The sequence below is a fragment of the Bos mutus genome, chromosome 17 (assembly GCF_027580195.1).
Source record: "Bos mutus isolate GX-2022 chromosome 17, NWIPB_WYAK_1.1, whole genome shotgun sequence".
In the NCBI taxonomy this organism is placed as follows: Eukaryota; Metazoa; Chordata; class Mammalia; order Artiodactyla; family Bovidae; genus Bos; species Bos mutus.
Genome location: NC_091633.1, coordinates 37,844,585 through 37,865,920, shown reverse-complemented (window position 1 = coordinate 37,865,920; position 21,336 = coordinate 37,844,585). Strand labels below are relative to the sequence as shown.

The following is a 21,336-nucleotide window of genomic DNA, read 5'->3' as shown; positions in this document are numbered from 1 at the left end:
GTGGTTCATGCAATAAGAGGTAACTTCTATTGCCCTTATGGTGATGTGACTGAAAGTTTGCAGAAATGGTCAATGCTGAAGCATATGTAAAGAAACCCAAGGAAATATCAAGCATCATTAGTAGAAAGTATCATAATTAGAAGACATTTTTATTGTTCTAAAATTAGCCTAGTTGACATTTTCTTATAAAAGTAAACATGGAATTAGTATACAACCCAGTAACTGTACTGTTGGGGATTTGTTCCAGAAAAATGAAAACTTATATTTATACAATACCTGCAGAAAAATGTTCACAGCAGCTTTATTCATCTAGCCCCAAACTGGAAACAACCCAGATATACTTCAACTGGTGAATGGTTAAACAAAGTACTGTACACATCTATCATGGAGCAATATTCAGCACAAAAAAGGAACAAACTATTGATATATAACAACTTGAATGAATCTACAGGGAATTATACTAAGTGAAAAAAACTGATCCCAAGCAGCTGCATACTGTATAATTCCATTTATATAAGATTTGTGAAATGACAGAATTTTAGAAATGGATGCAGGAACAAGGTGGGTATGATTATGAAAGGCAAAGCAAGGGATCCTTGTGGTGGCAGAACTCCCCAGTATCTCGATTCTGGAGATAAACACACAAACCTTCACATGTAATAAAACTGCACAGAACTAAACACACACATACACATAAATGAGTAGAAGAAACACTGAGCAAATCTGAAAAAGATCGATGATTCTGTTAATATCCTGCTTAGGATATTGTACTATAGTTTGCAAGATGCTACCACTGAGGCAAACTGGGTAAAGGCTACACAGGAGTTCACTGAAGTATTTTTTAGAACTGTAATGAATCTACAATTATCTCCATAAAAATTTTGATTAAAAAAATTTTTTAAAGGTTAGCTTAGGAAGGTAGTTTCCCTGGGGGTCTTAGTTTCTTTCAGAGTTTAATTCAAACAGTGTGGCTAGCATGAGAGTCAAATGACTTACATTTGGGACATCGACTGCTACCTCCCTCATGGCACTGGGTCTGATGTCATTCATCCCCTGCAAGAAATCTTTCAGAGTAATCTTTACCAATCCAGCCATCTTGCTGTCAGGGAGGTTAGGCTGTCTCCTCAAGACTCTCCGCAAGGCATTAAGACCTGCAAAGAGGAAAGTAACACAAGCTTTATCTTCTACCTCATAAATACATACTGAACCACTACCAACAGAAACAACAACAACAAAATCCAAACCTCATACATATTATAATATTTAAATTTTGTGTGCTTGCATATAGCGGTGGAAGGGTGGAGAGGGAGGTGGAATAACGTGCAGGGATGAAGGCAAAAATCTAACTGCTTAGTTTTGGCAGTGAAAATATGACAAACTGATCTTGATAGATGTTTTACATACGTGAAATAAAATTTACAAAACACCACCCATAAAAAAGAACATAAAGTGTGTCAAAATAATTTGTTTGGAGAATTTCTTTGAAAAGAGTAAAATATTAAAACAGTAATATACTTTTTGCCCTGCCCCTTTTGCTAGTACATACAAATCAGAGTTACAGGTCTTGTAAGGTATCGGCAGAACATCTTGAAGGAAATGTTCAGCTGGCAGTTGGAAATGTGGTTTTGGAATTCAAGGGAGAATCAAACTTCAGAGTTATATGTATATATATGAAAAATTATAGGAGGAGAAGAGACCTATAAAAGGGAAGCTAGAGAGGGATCAGGATGAAAGAATGGTGGCTGAAGTTTCAATCTTAGGAAAATTGATCATTTGAGCAGCACAGAAAGAAATGATGGTATAAGACGAGAGAGAGAATAGGCAGAGATAGAGAGACAGTAAAATGCCACAAAGCTAAAAAAATGATCAACTAAGTCAGAGTTAGAGAGACACAAAATAATTTTTAAAAGATCACCCTGACCTAAAAAGTTAAAGATATTACGTTGTTTTTGCTATTTGCTTGCAGTTAAAACACTGACAGAACTGAAAGCCCCAACTCATCCCCCCAAATCTAAGTTGCCAGATTTAAAGCCTTTTGATCTGTGATAAGAATCTCTAGTCTAGAGGGCAGCAAAGTCCCCCTGTGCTCTCTGCTTTAGGGTCTTTTGTAATGAAGTGCTATATTTATGTTCTAGTACAAATCAAGTTCCACTCTGAAGAATTTAAGTCTCAGAGACCTCTTGGAAATCCAGTCTGAATAACTGAACTTGCCCTGGGACACTAGCTAGCTCTATCATTTTTAATGTCTTCTGTCTAAAACGCTATGCCTCAGTGAATTTTACCAAATTAAAATGATACCATAATAGTCATTTTACTTGCTTTAATTTATTTGAACTTTGAAACAGAAGCAATGGTGAAAGGAAGGCAAACATAAATCCCCTCCAACAAAAGTTTGGGTATCTTTCCTTTTTACTAAAGAAAAACAGTGAATACTAGGACACCACTCAGAAAACAGATACATAATAATCTTTCCCAAGGAAACTAGCATTGTGAGTCTAATATTCATGGAGGTCTTTGAGATAATAACTAGAAAAAAAGCTACAAAAGAGGAAATCAAAGATATTATGTAAAAAGATCACTATTTTCTAGGGAAATTTTCTTAGGCCATTCTCTGAAATCTAAAGTCTGTAAATCGCTTATTTAAGTCTATCTTATAAATGCCCATTTGGTTTTCTGCCTTCCAAAAACACTGAAAGGTAATTTATTTTTTTTTAATTAATTTATTTGGCTGCATCAGTCTTAGCTGCAGCACGCAGGATCTTTAGCATGTGGGATCTATTTCCCTGATCAGGGACTGAACTCAGGTCTCCTGCATTGGGAGTGCAGAGTCTTAGCCACTGGACCACAAGGGAAGTCCCTGAAAGATAATTCTTCTTTATGTCTCTCAAATTTCTACCTATCTTTCCAGCATTAACTGCCTCTCTTATAGACTATCTTTTCAAGGATGTTTGTACAGAGGAAGATAGAATGCCTCCCTCCAAAGCAAAGAGCAGATAAACTTACAGCCCATTACAAAAGATTCAGGTTCCCTAAGCTTAGGGTTCTACTCCTGTAATGCCACCTTATACAGACTCAGATGTCACCCAGTCTTCTTTGTGTCTCTCTGGGAAAAGTGAGTGAGGCTCTAGGAGCTGGTGCAAATTCTGCTGCTCTGGCTATTTCTGCTGCTATAAGTAACTGTCTATCCTTTGACTCTGACCCAGGAATACTGTGTCCTCTGCAAGAACTTATGATCCTAGTTAGCTTGCAAGTAGGATAAAATCTCAAACCCTTCACAGCTCTTGACATGAAAATAAAAGTTTACTTTAAACTAGGTTGTTTCACTGCCCAACAAACCTTTTAGTTAAACAGTGTAATAGCATAATAAACTAAATAAGTAAAACTTCAGTAATAATGCACTGGTTGTAAGGCAGCTGTGTGACCTAACGAACGTAAGCAGTGCTTAAAAAAAAAAAAAAAAAAAAATGTATGAATGGAAGTGATCAAAAGACCAAAAGAATTTAACACTTCATGTTTCAAATGGCTATCTGGTAATACTTGTCAACATTTCTAATTTAGATCAGACACCTTACTGATACTGATATACTAAAAACTGAAACAAAGGAAGTAGTCTAATAATGTTCCAAAATTTATGGCATGAAGCAAAAAATTTGACAACAGAAGAAATCAAAATTTTAATTTGAGAAAGGGATTTGGAAAAGACAGGAAGTTTATGGGATTTTTAATTGAAATACAGTTGCTTTATAATATTGTGTTAATTTCTGCTGTACAGCAAAGTGATTCAGTTATGCATATATATGTTCTTTTATTAAATATTCTTTTCCACTATGATTTATCATAGGACACTGAACACAGTTCTCTGTGCCATACAGTAGGACCTTGCTGCTTATCTATTCCATATATAAAAGCCTACATGTGCTAACCCCAAGCCCTCACTCCTTTCCTCCCCTAACTCCCTCCTCTGTGGCAACCACCAATCTGCTCTCCATGTCCATGATTCTGTTTCTGTTTCATAGACAGGTTCACCTGTGTCACATTTTAGATTCCACACGTTAAGTGATATTATATAGAATCTGTCTTTCTCTTTCTGACTTAACTTAGTATAATAATCTCTGGTTGCATCCATGTCGCTGAAAATTGCACTATTTCATTTTTTTGTATGGCTGGGTAGTATTCCACTCTACATATGTATCACATCTTCCTTATCCATTCATCTGTTGAAGGACGTTTAGGCTGTTTCCATGTCTTGGCAATTGTGAACAGTGCTGCTATGAACATAGTGGTACATGGGTATTGTTGAATTATAGCTCTGTCTGGATATAGTTCAAGATTGCTGGATCATATGATAAAGCTATTTTTAGTTTTCTGAGAAATGTCTATACTGTTTTCCAGTGACTACACCAAATTACAAAGCAATATATGGTTTTTAAAAGCATACACAATATTATAATATAAATGTATACTTTTAAAACAACAAAACCTCTACAAATTCAAATACAAACTACAGAACATAGAGCTGGGGAAAAACTTCACATCTACGAGGATAGCAAGGGAAAATTAGTAATTCCCAGAGGAGACAGAAAAGGCAAAAGAATAAAGCAGCCTAGAGTTTAGGGAGGGTGTCACAAGGACGGCAGAATAGGGTGACTCTGACTCCTCTCCTCTCACAAGGATACCCAAATTACATCTATTTACAAAGCAACTATCTATGAGGACAACCTGAGGACTAACAGAAAAGATTTCTACAACTAAAGATAAAAAGAAGGAACTATGAGGCAGTAGGAGGGACAGAGATGCAACATAGTTAATACCCATACACCTAGGAGGGTGACCCATAAACAGAAGAATCATCATAGTTACAAAATTCTCCCCAAGGTGTGAGATGCCCAAGCCCCACACCAGGCTCCCCAGCCTGGGGATCCTGCACTAACTGAGAAGGGAAGACAAGCCCCAAGAACATCTGGCCAGCTGGGCTTCTCTACAGTAGAGTCAGAGGGTTGTACAAAACAGAGACTCTGCTCTTAAAAGGGTTAGGTATGGGTCCAGTACAAAGGCAGTAATTTCAAATGAGCCTGAGTCAGATCTACTTGCTAATCTTGGAGAACCTTCTAGAAAGGTGGAAGGCAAATGGAATTTCTGCTGGAAACACAGATGCTGGCAGCAGTCATTTTTTAGGAGCTCATTTTATCATGAGGACAGTGGTGCTTGCCAGCACTACTGTGGAGTCCTTCCTCTAGCATATTAGTGCCAGGGACTTACCACCCACTAGTGGGCCAGCACCAGACCCTATCCTCCTGGGACGCCCAGTCACACCAGGATCCTGCCCTGCCTGTGAGCAGACCATCTCCAGTCCCAGAATATTCTGAGCTTCATAGCTAGCCAGTTTAGAACCCAACTGCACATACCAGCAGGCCAGCAGCTACTCATGAGAGAGGGACTGGCTGGCAACTGATCTGGGGACAGCTCTGTCTCCTAGTGTACCAGGAGCAGTCGGCCTCACCAAAATAGGGGGACCTGTGCAGCCCACATAGGGGTCACACCCTAAAGCATGTATTAATAGCTCTAGTAACTATAGGGGAGTATGCTGCTGGGCCCCAGAGAACGTCACCTACAAAAGGCCACTTCTCCAAAATCACTCAATACAATTGACCTGTATTGTCAACTGTACTGACACACAGGAAAAACAAAACAAAAACAGCAAAATATGCAAAATGAGGAAACAGAGGAGTATGTTCCAAACAAAGGAATAAGACAAAACCTCAGAAACAGGACTAAACAAAGGGGAGATAAGCAATCTACTCAATAGGGAGTTAGGTAATAATCATAAAGATGCTCAATGAACTCAGGAACAGAATGGAGGAATAGTGAAAATTTTAACAGAGATAAAATATAATGAAAACGAACAGAGGCAAAGAACACAATGAATAATAATATCCAAAATAAATGGATATGGTTACAAACTTCTATTCCTCAAAGACACTATAAACAGAGGAATTATTTCTTTAAAAGCAACAGCATAGAAAAATTGAATAGATATTTGACAGGCACGTCACGGGCTTCCCTGGTAGCTCAGCTGGTACAGAATCCACCTGCAATGCCGAAGACCCCAGCTTGATTCCTGGGTCAAGAAGATCCCCTGCAGAAGGGATATGCTACCCACTTCAGGGTTTCCTTGGTGGCTCAGTCAGTAAAGAATTCGCCTGCAATGTGCGAGGCCTGGGTTTGATCCCTGGCTTGGGAAGATCCCCTAGAAGAGAGCATGGCAACCTACTCCAGTATTCTAGCCTGGAGAATCCCCATGGACAGAGGAGCCTGGAGGGCTACAGTCCATGGGGTGACAAAGAGTCAGACATGACTGAGCAACAAGCACAGCACAGCAGTAGGCATGTCACAACAGAGGATATCTAAATGGACAATACATATATCAAAAAGTGTTCAACACAGCATCAAAGAAATAAAATCACAATGAAATTCTGTTAAAAAAACCACCAAATGCTGGCAAGAATGAGAAGAAACTAGAATTTTCACACATTACTAGTGGAAGAGTAAATTGATGCAATCACTACAGAAAAGTTTTGACAGCATTTACTAACAAGAACATACACATATTCCATATCCCAGTAATTTCACCCTAGATATAATGCAACTAGAAATCTGTACATTTGCGCACCAAAAAACTATGTGCATGAATATTGATGGCATAATTATTCACAATACTTATACAATAAAATATAGCAATAAAAATGAACTAATGATACACAGAATAAAATGATGAAGCTCTCAAACCATAATGAGTGAAAGAAGATAGCACAAATCACGCTGAACTAATCTATGGTGTTAGAAGCCTTTTGGATTGAAGTGAGGAGTAGTAAATGGGAGAAAATTTGATATAAGTTCTAGGGTACTAATAATGCTTTATATCCAATTACCTATATAAATACACTCATGTGATTACATACATGCATTCACTTTGGAAAATGCATAGATCTTACAGTTTATTCATTTTTCTATATATATTTCAGGAAGAAGTTTATTAAAAAATAGAATACTTAAAAAAGTAAAGTTAAAGGGAAAAAAATTATAAATAAAGACACTACAAAAAAGGGAGAAAAGAACTGGACTTGAGAGACGAGAGCATTCCCTATGTTAATTAATCTGCAAGTATTTTTAAAGAACAGTTCTCAATGAGCGAATCTCTATTCTGGACCTGTATTACTTGCCAATTCAGTACTATTCATATTAAAGCAAAACAAATCATAAAATATTATGTCATGAAGCCACTGAGAAGATATAGCCATTGACTACAAGTTACTCTTTCACAGTGTTCTTTTTCAATATTAACCCTACTTATATTTTCAAAATATTCACTGAGAAACTCCTAGGCATATTTAACTTACCCAGCAATGTACTGAGCTCTTTCACGCAATAATACAAAAGCGCAAGAAGGTAGATAAACCTTTCACAGTGCTAACAGTCTAATAAAGAAGACATATTAAAAGAAGTTGTTATTATTATATGCCGTGCCAAGTACAATGACATAGAACAAAGTAGCACAAAAACATGTCAGGGACATCTAACTCAGCTTAGCAGCATTAGTGACAGTTTAGAGTTAGGTAATTCTCACAGAAATCATTCAGTAAATTCTTTAATTTCACAAATGAAGAGAGACTAAAACTGTGTACAAGCTCAAGTAATTAGACCTGAAAAATGAACTGATGAAAAACTGATAATATGGGAATTGAGGCCAAAGAGGCAGTGGAGTATTCAGATGATAGCATATATGAAGGCCTAGGGACAAGAATGAGCATAACGCTTTAGAGATTACATGGCCCTGAAGAACAATAAAAGACAAAATCTCTGTCCTTATAGAGTTCATTCTTAGAAAGAAAAAACATGTTCTAAATAAACCTAAATCCAACTCTGTTCATTTGCAGATATGTGAGAAAATAAAGGGCAGACTGTCAGAAAAGGAAAATTGAAAGATGGATTATAGATCTGCAAAACCTAACAGGGGATACTGGAAATTCTAGCCATAGGCCTTCAGATTCTTTCTCAATATGAAGTTCAATGTTTCTATACTCTATATAAAGGTACTGTATTTTATACAAATGCTATTCTTGAAAACAATATAAAGTTGAAACAGAATTTATATGAATTATATGTTAAGTGTATATCAGAGTTTGAAAAATTAAAAATTTCTGAAGCTATCATATTATTGCAACCAGTCTTCCATGGTCCTAGATCTGTCACCAGCTCAGGTGTCACTTTACATATAAAACTTTGTTCCTCTGGCCATCAGTTATCTCATTTATTACATGGAAAGAAAAAAATATATTTTCTCTAAATTATTTTTTTATCTTTAAAATTCTATGATGCTAAGCTTAAATTATTAGACATCACCATTCTTAAGGAAGCCATACTCAAATCTATGCTAAGTAATTAAAATTTGAAAAATACATATATTTTTATAAACTGGAAGTAAATAATTAACTACGGGAGCAAATGGACACATGTACATCATCAAGGAATATAGCTTAGGGCAAGCAATCTATGACAATTCCTTTCCTTACTAAGTTTAGTTGATTTTAAAAATATAAACAAAAACAGAAGCAATACTTCTATGTTCTTAAGAAACACAACTTTGAAACAAAAAACAGGTGTAGATAATTAAATGTGTCATTTTGTTTTCATTATTTTATGTTCTAATGATCTCAAAAGTTTTGAAATGGAAAACAAGATGCAAGGAAGAGGAAAAAAGGCAAAATGCCCCAAGCAAGCCTAATGCCAACACATTCTTTCCAGTAATATGACATGTTCTCTGTAAGACCCACATCACTCTCCAGATATAATCAGTTCTGGACAAGAGTAATTACTCTAAATTCATGCTCTTCAAAACCATATGCTCCATATTCAATCAACAAACATCTTGTGCCGAGCATATGGCATCCTACAATTTTACAATTTATGCTTGCTAAATAATAATGTTATTTTTTGAGACTGCAATTAAGTTCCTTCTTGAAAACTAAATTGATCACAGGAGTAATAATGTTTTTTAGAATTACTGTCTACCCTACAGACAATTATATAAAGAAGCAACATGAAACACAGGCATCTGGATCTCAGATTTGAATTTTAAAAGTCATGTGTAAAACTTCTGAGTAGTATACTCAGGAATATGAAGTCTGAGAGCAACTGTAACAAAATATTAAGTCTCTTTTTTTAAAATAAACTTTCCTCAAAATAGTAGAGCTCCAGTAAACGTTTTATCTGGAGTATTTATTCTCCCTCAACTCAGTATTAAATATAGACAAGGTGGTAAGTATCACTCGATATATCACTGGGAGAGTTCCATTTCTCACTTCTTATTCATAGAAAAGAAGTTAAACAGAATACTCTCAAAGAGGGTACTGTGGTTCTTGTGTTATTTATATTACAAATGATTGATATAACTTAAACTGATTGCAGAAGCCAAGTCTATTCTGAATCCCCTATCACTTTTAAAAGTTGCTCTTAAAATAATGGCACTATGAAAAGCACCCTGGTCTCAAGACCCAAATTATGGGCCAAGACTTCACTAACTGCTTGAGCTTTGACTGGTCACATAGTCTGTCCTCATCTGTGAAATTAGGGAATGTACTAAATGATTCTGGATAAAGTCTTCTAGTTTTACATAAAACATCAGAATTAATTCACTTCACCAGTCCCAGGTTTTAACAAACTTTCCTAAAAATACAGCTTTTAGTTTCAAATTCTCGATGTCAAATTATTTACTCACCTGGCTTACCGACCCTATTAAAATGTAGAGTTTTTTAAAAAAGGACAATTGATTAGAGCACAGTTTGTATGCCAACAAAGGCTGAAGATCTATGGCTTGGTGGACTAGGGCAAGGCCCATGGAAGAGAGGAACTTAAGAAAATAATGAAGGGATAGAGCCAGGTCTGACTGTGACTTGAGAAAAGGGGGCAGAAAGGGCGGGCAACCCAGCTATATTTATCTCTTTTTTGGAAGGTACAAAAACTCTAAATAACACACCATTAAAACTGAAAAAAAATTCCCAATCACTGTCCCTTTTCCCTCAACTTTCAATCACCCCTCAATTTATTGCAATCTAGTAGCGAGCCACAGGACCCCACTCTCTTCTAAGGACCTCATGACATTCCAGGTACTAAGCACTTGATATCCCTGTGGTCTCTATACTGCTGCTGGCTTCACTATTTACTTCCTGGGTGATCTTGGTGAAGTTCTGTAACTAAATTTCTGAACTAAGTTTCTTCACCTATACAATGAAGATAAACATATAAAGGATGCTGTAAGAAATTATTAACAAGTGTTAAGGCACTTCAAACAATGGCTGACACACTAAATACTCAACTGGTGGTAACTAATAATATATTATTTCTAATTACTTTCTCCCTGGAATCTACCCTCATTTTAGTCACCACTTTTTTGGGTTCTCTTCCCCCTCTCTTGCCATTCTTCAGTCTCCTACCACTTTTCCCAACAATTCAACCTCTGAGTGGTGATCTGTCCCCAGGATCCCTTCTTTCTTCATTAGCATGTTAAAACCCCCTGATCATTCACAAATACAACACAAATGTATTATAATCTCACCTGTTACACTGCTGCACTTCCCTGTGCACCCTGAGCTCTATGCTGCTGCTGCTGCTAAGTTGCTTCAGTCGTGTCCGTCCGACTCTGTGCGACCCCATAGATGGCAGCCCACCAGGCTCCCCTGTCCCTGGGATTCTCCAGGCAAGAACACTGGAGTGGGTTGCCATGCCCTTCTCCAATACATGAAAGTGAAAAGTGCAAGTGAAGTTGCTCAGTCGTGTCTGACTCTTCACGACCCCATGGACTGCAGCCCACCAGGCTCCTCCGTCCATGGGATTTTCCAGGCAAGAGTACTGAAGTGGGGTGCCACTGCCTTCTCCAGTGAGCTCTATGAGGAGAGTCCAATTCTCTCTTACTTGCTGAGGTAGCCTCGGCACCCAGTGCAGTGCCTGACTCAAGAAATGAATGAATGAATAAACTTTGCTCATTCTAAGTGATTTCATTCATTTCAATGGCTTCAGTCATCATCTAACTGTTAAGAACTTGCTGACCCACGTATCCAACCAAAACTCTCAACTCCAAAACCTGCAATTTAAAGTCCTGAAGCTAAGACAATGTGAAGAATAAAAAGTGATAGAAGGTGGAGGACAGAGTGTGGAGGACAGAGTGGGCAGGAAGAAAAATCTCTACAGTCCAGACAAGAGTAATCAAAACAGTTATGATGTTTAAAAAAATCTTTTAAAGTTGAAACTCTGAATAAATCTTGAAAAAGAGCTAACTGGGTTTGATAAAGAGTAACAAAAAAAGCAGTCAAGAATAACTCTTAGAAATAACTTCCATTTAGAAAGACTGATTTTATTTTCGCAATTGTTTTAATTAGAAAGAAAACCTTTCCTCAAGTTTTCTACTTTTATAGCCTTGGCAAGGCAACTCAGAAAATTTTCCATTAGTGAAGTAAATGGTATATATCACTTAGAGCTTAACCAGAATTTAAACTACCACCTGTTTTCCTAAAACAAACCATTCAACTCCAGTCATTTCAAATGAACAGCAAACGTAATACTAAGATACCCAAATCACTGACCAAAAAAAATTCCACTTCTTATATAATATCCATAATATTTATGCAGTAGGAAAAATTCCAACATCACAAATATAACTATCACTATATTTCAGAGTTATAAACCAGAGGGGAAAATTCAATGCAATATGAAATATTATACCACATAATTACTGCCTATTTATCCAGTTACAGTAATAAGTAAAGATAGGCTCCCTTATAAAATGCTAATTAGAGTGACAATCGTGATTCATACATCAATTTTATTTTTTTGCTCTACCGCAGGCCTACAGTGGACTCACTTGTGAGACAAAGTGGGGATGGGAGGGAAGAGATTGTGACTCTGATTGTGTTTGACAGGAGAGCTCTCACATTCAGCAAGAACATCTGTCAGGGAGGCACCCCTCCCCACCCCCAAAAGCCATATCTAAGTCTAGTCTGCATATTTCTATTGATGGGCAAGACTTTAACTGATCCAGATTCAGTAAAAATCAGTACTCTAGAAGAGAATGGAATGTGCTATATTTCCCTGAGATTTCTTGTACTAGAGTAACAAATACTTCATAAAATCAAGAATACTGTCAAAATTCAAATAAACATCTACCAGAGAAATGCATAAATACACACAAAACATTTTTTTTCCAAAAACAGAAAGTGACACCTACCAAGAGCCTCTATAAACCACGAACACTGCTGTCAGGCTATACTTCTAAACCTTGTAAGAACTCTTTAGAAAAATGTTATCCCTATTTAGCAGGTGAGAGAACAGTTCAAGAGGTTAATGGCTTGCCCAATGACTCAGCTGATAGGAGGTAGTGTTAGTATTTGAAACTAGAGCTTACCATGGCTTTCCTTGAAGCCCCACTATTTCCCTGCAATTTATTTAAAAATACAGAATTTTTACAGTATCAATATTTTAATTCTAACTTAGAAAATTACATTAGCAGAATTCAAAAAAATGGTGGAAAATGTTAGAAAAAGAACCTTTCTTAAGAGCTGGACTGGATGGAGAAGATCCTCCATAAATTCCTATTAAAACAAGCTAGTGAAGGGTGGGAGGATTAACAGCTATAAATATCTCAGAACTCCACCACAAGACAGATAAAATTTTCCATTTCAAAAAAAAGTTATGTTATAGTAATTTAGATTCAGTATTTTTACTAGACCTACGTAAGTGTAATAATGACAAAACCATTGTTTAAATAAGAGTTTTAGCTCTTCCTGTTCTGTGATGGTATCTTATCAAGGCCCAAGCATTTGGTATGAATATGTTGAAATGATGTGTAATCAACAAGGATGCTAAAGATAAATTCTTAGAGATGTGAAGCGAATGCTTCCTTCCACTGTAAACAAAATGACTGAGTCCATTTCTTGAAGAAATCAAGCTCTATTTATATTCACTCTCCTGAAATGGCACAGGCAGCCTTAGAAGGATAAGTTTATAATAAATCCCTGCATTTGGAAAACACTGTTGCTAAGCATCCTCTAACATTCAACAGAGTTTATATAATTCATGTCTCTGCTGCATAATTAACATCTCATGTTTTCTAAAAAAGCATGGTATGCTTATCTATGCTGTTAATTTAAAATATTATAAATTTTGAGGGAATTAATAAAAGGCTATGCAACTAATTAATTAGAAAGGCAGCCTAATCCCAGGACAGATACAAACATAGACATTAAATGTCAAGATGTGTCAGAGTTGAGCTTTTAAAACAGCTTGTCTGCTTGAGATAAAACGTTTCAAAATGCAGCTGCTCTTTGCTTAAAAAGGTGAACTACAAAACATTAGGCTTTTGGACAAGTCACCACTTATCAAACCACACTCTAGCTCAAAAATTAATTATACGGAAAATATAACATTTGAAAATCAGTTTCACACCCAGCATTCAACATCAAACACTGTATCTGCTCAGATAAAACAAGATACAAGTGTTGAAAGCAACACTACAGTAGTATTTCCAACTTTCTTATTCATTACAGACACAGTTTAAAAATATGGATAATATTCAATAACACTAGAATAGAAGAGCAGAAAAGCTGAGAGTATACACACTGCAAAAGATGCAGTATCACTCTCACAAACTCTGGAACAGACTGCAAATCTTCTGTCCTCTGGAAAACCATGCACAAACATATATACTACAAGGATTTTGACCTTTTGTATTAATAAACCACAAATAATAACCTTATGATTACCAAAGCAATCAGGAACATAGTTCACTTCAGTTTTATTAATTCTGAATCACTTCAATGTATGCAATGACTAGATACCCATGCATCACTTTTGTTAAAAACAGCAGAGTTTCCCCAACTAAGAGGCCAGCTCAGAAAAAAGGAAAACCATCAGGCAGCCAACACACAAAAAACGCAAAGAACATGTATGTCCGAAAGGCATAAACAAGCAGATGTTCTAGGAAAAACACGTCTATATTCTTCTTTGTATTCTTCATTGTTAACCCTCAATTATTTCCTTAATTGTGGCTTTCTAGCTTTCAGAATTATTTTCATTTTACCTGTTACTTTAAATTAATTTGTATTGGAGTACAGCCGCTTTACAATGTTGTTTTAGTTTCTGCCGTAGAACAAACTGAATCAGCTATATGTATACATATATCCCCTCTTTTTTGTTATTTCCTTCCCATTTAGATCACTGAAGAGAATTCAGTAGAGTTCCCTGTGATATACAGCAGGTTCTCATTAGTTATCTGTTTTATACATAGTAGTCTATACATGTCAATCTCAATTTTCTGATTCATTCCACCTCCTCTCCCCTCTTGTTATGCACACATTTGTTTCTCTACATCTGTGTCTCTATTTCTGCTTTGCAGATAAGTTCATCTGTATTACTGTTCTAGACTCCACATATAAGTGAAATTACAGGATATTTGTCTTTCTCTTTCTGATTGACTTCACTCTATATGACAGGCTCTAGGTCCATCCATGTCTCCGCAAAAGGCACAGTTTCATTCCTTTTTATGGCTGAGTAATATTCCATTGTATATATGTACTGTATCTTTTTATCCATTCTCTTTTGATGGACTTCTGGCTGTTTCCATGTCCTGGCTATTGTAAATAGTGCTGCAATGAACATTAGGATGCATGTATCTTTTGAATTATGGTTTTCTCTGGGTATATACCCAGGAATATAGATCAATGGAAGAGGATAGAAAGCCCAGAGATAAACAGACGCACCTACAGTCACCTAATCTGTGATGAACAAGGCAAGAATACACAATGAAGAAAAAGACACCTCTACAAGTGGTGCTGGAAAAGCTGAACAGCTACATGTAGAAGAATGAAATTAGAACATTCTCAAACACCATACACAAAAATAAAGTCAAAACAGATTAAAACCTAAAATGTAAGGCCAGACACTACAAACTTCTTAGAGGAAAACAAGTAGAACACCCTGTGACATAAATAGCAGCAAGATCTTTTTTGACTCACCTCCTAGAGTAAAACAAAAATAAACAGAACCTAATTAAAAGCAAAGGAAACCATAAACAAGACAAAAACTCTCAAATGAGAGAAAATATTTGCAAATGAAGCAACTGACAAAAGATTAATCTCCAAAATATATGAATAGCTCATGCAGTTCAGTATCAAAAACCAAAAACCCAATCAAAAAATTGGTCAAAGACCTAAACAGACATTTCTCCAAAGACATAGAGAGACAGCTCAACACCACTAATTATTAGAGAAATGCACATCAAAACTACAATGAGGTATCACCTCACACTGGTCAGAGTGGCCATCATCAAAAAATCTATGAATAGAATTATTTTGCACTTTAAAGTTTTATTCAAAACCATTATACACACCTGCAAAACAAACCTGAATACTCATCTTCTAGAAGAAATGACATAGTGGTTCAGGACAGTAGATCACTATCACAAAAAAAACTCTAGGAAGAAACTCAACACTATCAGTCAAAGAGTCAAAATTATATAACCTAAACTTAATGCAGTTATTTAAATCCGTTACAGAGGAACTCCAAAAATCAGAGAGATGGGTGGGCCTTGATCAGTGGTTCTCAAAGTATAGCCCTTGGGATAGCAGCACTGGTATCAGCTGTAACCTGAGAGAAATGCAAATTCTTGTACCTGACCTGGACCTATTAAACCAGTAGGATGCAGCCCAGGTTTGTGTCCTAATAAGCTCTTCAACTAATTCTCATATACAAGTTTAACACAGGAGAAACACTGGCCTAATAATACAAATTCTTGTTCACAAGCAAGTACAAGACTGGCTACTTCAAATCACTTGGGAAATATTACAAACACTGATTCTAGTTCCCCACTTTCTTTATTCAATCAAGTATGGAAAGGGAGCATGTATGTCAACCTAAGGCATGATAAGGTTTAAGCAACAATGACCTATGTCGGTGGCTCTCAAAGTGTGGTCCCCAGACCGAAAGCATCAGCAGCAGTTGAAACATGTTAGGAATTCACAGGCACCAGCCCAGACCTACTGAAACTGAAATTCTGGGAAAAGTGCACAGCCAGCCATCTTAGTAAACTGTAGTTTATTAAGTTCTCCAAGTGATTCTGATGCATGATAAAGTTTAAGAACCTCAACTCCAAGTGATCTGTCCGGAACTGAGAACATGTGAAATGAATGAATTCTGCAGAAGAGAATATATAATAGAGGAAGAATTAACTTGTTTACCGATGAATACATCTCCTGGATCTGGATTTTCCGTCCTCACGAATTTGGAGGTTAAGGTGTCTTACTTCCTACACACGCCAGTGGGAATTTTGAAGCTGTCCACTTAAACACAACCCAACTGGTGAACAATGAAAATGCCTCCTAAAAAGCATTGGTTTTAACCAAGATGTAGTTAAATCCACAGTCAGAACTATACCTGAGAAATCTTGTCAGTGGGAAACCCAAAATTGACTGGAACTATACAAAAAACAGCAGTAGTTATTTAAGGGGGCTTCCCTGATGACGCAATGGTAAAGAATCCATCTGCCAATTCCGGAGACACCAGAGACGCGGGTTTGATCCCTGGGTCAGGAAGATCCCCTGGAGGAGGAAATGGCAACCCACTCCAGTATCCTTGCCTGGAAAATCCCATGGACAAAGGAGCCTGGAGAACTACAGTCCACAGGGCTGCAAGAGTCAGACACGACTGAGCACACATTTAAAGCACCACAAGACACTTCCTTGTCTGTCTACTGCTACCTATGATGGTAGCAATAATCACCTGGAGTTGTTCCTTTAGCATAGAGCAGGGATTTTTGAAGGCGCCAGAGGTCAAGAAGAGACGAAACTCACCAGGAGTTTAAAGACAAAACTGAACTCAATTCTGAGATTAATAAATGTTTTTATTACCCTACCAAGAGGAGTAGGGGCTTCCCTAATAGCTCGTCTGATAAAGAATCCACCTGCAATGCAGGAGACGCCAATTTGATCTTCCCAACTTAGGGAAGATCCCTGGAGAAGGGGCAGGCTAGCCACTCCAGTAATTATGGGCTTCCCTGATGGCTCAGCTGGTAAAGAATCCACCTGCAATGCAGGAGACCTCAATTTGATTTCTGGGTTGGAAAGATCCCCTGGAGAAGGGATAGGTTACCCACACACCAGTATCCATGGGCTTCCCTGGTGGCTCAGCTGGCAAAGACTCTGCCTGCAATGCAGGAGACCTAGATTCCATCCCTGGGTTGGGAAGATCCCCTGGAGAAGGGAACAGCTACCCACGCCAGTATTCTGGCCTGGAGAATTTCACAGACTGTACAGTCCCTGGGGTCGCAAAGAGTCAGACATGACTGAGCGACTTCCACAAGAGGTGTAGAGCGGTAACTATGTCTCATTATGTCTCCTGGTTTTCACATACACTTCCCAAATACTTATTGGGCATCTATTTCGTACTAGAAATCATTAATATTGCCTCTAAATATTAAGATTTTACCATGATTCTTTTTGTAAAAAATCATGATTCTAACTTTGTAATTCTAAGCTCAATGTAATAATTGTGACCGCTTCTACCTGTCCAAGGACACTTACTATAGTAAAATAAAAGAGAGGGCCACCAGTTCAAACTTTTCTAGGCAGTCATTTAAAAAGACTAAGAGCCATTCAATTTTTACCCTAATAACTTCTCTAAATTTGCATTTACTTAGGAGGAAACATTAAATGTTCAATTCTTTTTACTTAGAACTAGGAGAATCAGATCAGATCAGATTAGTCGCTCAGTCGTGTCCGACTCTGCGACCCCATGAATCGCAGCACGCCAGGCCTCCCTGTCCATCACCAACTCCCGGAGTTCACTCAGACTCACGTCCATCGAGTCAGTGATGCCATCCAGACATCTCATCCTCTGTCGTCCCCTTCTCCTCCTGCCCCCAATCCCTCCCAGCATCAGAGTCTTTGCCAGTGAGTCAACTCTTCGCATGAGGTGGCCAAAGTACTGGAGTTTCAGCTTTAGCATCATTCCTTCCAAAGAAATCCCAGGGCTGATCTCCTTCAGAATGGACTGGTTGGATCTCCTTGTTGTCCAAGGGACTCTCAAGAGTCTTATCCAACACCACAGTTCAAAAGCATCAATTCTTTGGCGCTCAGCCTTCTTCACAGGAGAATACATAATCAAATTTACCATATGGCTAAGTTTTTTCTTCCTATGCTCAATGCACATATTAGGGATGCCCTTGATAAGTAAGATATGCCCATTCTATAGCATTTGGACCATAATTCCACTATTTTTAATGCATACAGAGTTTGAGTTGTTTTATCTTCCCTTCTGAGTCATACTATTAACCAAATGTATAATTTACTCAAATCCTTAGTCAGAAACTATAAAACTGTTTCAATGAGAAAAGGCAGTTGACTTCACAATCTGTATTAGTCTGCTTTGTAGCATTATTTCTAAGGACAGTGCAGGAAAAATTCCTGACTAACCAGTTAAATTCAGGCAAACAAGTATAAAAGAGATGACATTGAAGCATGGAAAGGCCAGGTATATGCAAGTAGCTCATGAGGTCAGGCCAGGTTTACTGTGTAACTTGGGTATTTCCAGGTTATTACCCATTTATTACCCAAACTTATTTAAGTTCATTCTACCCTTCCTATCTTTCCTCCCTCCCTCTTTTTCCATTTCTTTCTTGTTCTCTTATATCTGGGGAATGTCATATGTACAAGGGTACTTAGATATCATCTACCATAACTCCGTTAATTTACAAATGGAAAAAAATTAAGGTTCAGATAAGGTAAAGAACTTGCCCAAGACCACAAGTCTGATCTTAAAGGTATTTTCTACTAAAAATCCATTTTCTACTATAACTCCCCACCCTGCTGCCTCTTTAGGAATATCCCTTGCAAAACTTCTAGGACACTGTTCTTAAGCTTTATTCTCTACATAAAATTAGAGAACAACATTATGTAATACAACACAGGCTAGTATTTAAGACAGTATACAGAAACCACATTATTTTCCCTACTGGACACTTTAGCTCTGAGACTAAATCATTTTTAAAATTACGTTCTCAAAATCTGATGTATTGCTAGATTAGGGGAAACAGAAGGTAAGTTTAAATACCTGATGATTTGAAATCATTAAGTCATATTAACAGCAGTTAATATTTATTTACTGCTTGTATATGCCATGTACATACATCCTTTTTATGTGTACATATCTTCAAATAAGCATTCTCTCCCTACCCTACCTTCTGACCCTTTCACAACTTTTTCAATTAAATGTAACACAGCAGTAGAAATTAAGTTTTCTTGCCATCTTCCTAAAGTTCTTGGCGGGGGGCGGGGGGCGGGGTTTCTATTTATATCTAGTATGTGACTAGAAAGTAGATGATCCTATTTACATCTGGTATGTGAGTTACCATATCACTTTTCCCTAGTTTTGAGCATGTATCTCACTGTACTGTTGTTGTTGTTTAGTCACTAAGTCATGTCTGACTCTGCAACCCCCTGGACTGCAACCCACCAGGCTCCTCTGTCCATGGCAAGAATAGTGGAGTGGGGTTGCCATTTCCTTCTCCAGGGGATCTACTAGACCCAGGGATTCAACCCACGTCTCTAGCATTGGCAGGAGGATTCTTTACCGCTGAGCCATCAGGGAAGCTCTATCTCACTGTATAGTTCTTTACAGATCTTTTTCCTTCATCAGATTGTATGTCTCTAGACAGCATGAATCCCAGAACCTTCTAGAATGCATGAAATCTATTAGAAAGTTGAAAAAGGATGCTGAAGAATGAATCCTTGCCTAGATAAGCAAGTACAAAGTAATGCTTAAAGAGTAATACAGACTTTTCATTGTCACCTAATGGAATGAAGGAAGCAAAGTAAACCACTAATATTTCTGTTTCTTGATCAGCAGGGAATTCATTTTCATGATCAAACTCATCAATGCTATGAAGAACAAGAAACTAGGCAGAAAGGGACTCTGTCCAAGACCATAAAGTACCAGCAGAATGTTCATATTTACCTTGTCATCTGCATAACCTATAGTCCTCCCTAGTTGTGTGTCCTCTAAAATGGAAATTGTGAAAGTGACCAAATAGAGTGAATTAAAACTTATTTTTTCTACAAAGAATTAATATATCCAAATTATCTCTTCCAAATATCTTTTCTATTCTTCCTTCTCAAAACTGTTTCCCTGCACACCTACGTCAGATTATAAAGATCAAATGACTAATAAAAGTCCAGAACCTAGTAAATTTGATTAACTATGAATCAAAGCTTTGCAAATAAAAGTTACCATATTTCTGTACCAAAACTGTAAAAAAAAAGCCAAAAAACTAAATTCCCAATTCAAGAATTCAATTTCTTTCATGACCTACAAGGGTTAAACTTTATTTAAAGCACCTTATGAAGATACTGGATAGGTCACACACTGGAACAGAATGCCACAAATGAAAAAAGATTCCTCCAAAATATAAAAGGACTTAGAAACATATGTCCATACTAGAGGAAAAAATAAATTTAAGGAACCTAAAATTACTGGCAAACTAGAAATGCTATGAGGTATACACCCAGTCTTAGAAGAAAGATATCTTTTCTAGGAAAGATGCCTTTTCTAGAAATAAATACTCTCAGAACAACAAAATCAAAAGATTATTCGACATTTTCAGTAAAGTCTTACCTGCCTGATCTTTGCGACCCCATGGACTGTAGCCTATAAGGCTCCTCCATCCATAGGATTTTCCAGGCAAGAGTGCTGGAGTGGATTGCCATTTCCTTCTCCAAGGGATCTTCCTGACCCAGGAATTGAACCCAGGTCTCCCGCATTGCAGGCAGACGCTTTACCGTCTGAGCCACCAGGGAAGCCCATCAAATACTTTAATAGGCTATAAAAACTGCTCTGATCTGATTACATTTTCCATGGCTAAAATTACCCTGAAAAAAAAGGTCTTAAGAGCTTCCAAAGCAACTACAGTTATGCTGTGGTTAAAGTCAGAGTCAACTGATTAATAACAGCCTTTATACAGGTTCAAACTGAAACATCACTGTCACATTATTTTGAGGTATAGAATTCTTAGGTTTCACTAAGTACTTTTTTAGCACTTCAACAAATACAAAGCTGCCCTGTAAGAAAAATTTTCATTCTCCAGCAAGCACTTCTCCCTATTTTCTAATAGAACAATATCAATAACACTTTCACCATCAATATTGCCATTAATGCATTGAGTTATGTGTGTGCGTGTCTGTGTGTATCTGTGTACTTAGGAAGAAAGATATGTAACAGTGGTTATTTTTAGGAAGAAGG

General features: G+C 37.2%; 1 protein-coding gene across 10 annotated transcripts in view; it reads right to left on the bottom strand.

Annotated features, from left to right (window-relative positions):
• The window catches only part of AFG2A (AFG2 AAA ATPase homolog A), a 379,428-nt gene that overhangs the window by 340,033 nt on the left and 18,059 nt on the right, over positions 1-21,336 (bottom strand). For all 10 annotated transcript variants that reach the window (XM_070386484.1, XM_070386483.1, XM_070386485.1 and 7 more), the window contains exon 10: positions 997-1,151. In XM_070386484.1, the coding sequence (XP_070242585.1) occupies positions 997-1,151 (155 nt within the window). The remainder of the gene's footprint in view (positions 1-996; positions 1,152-21,336) is intronic.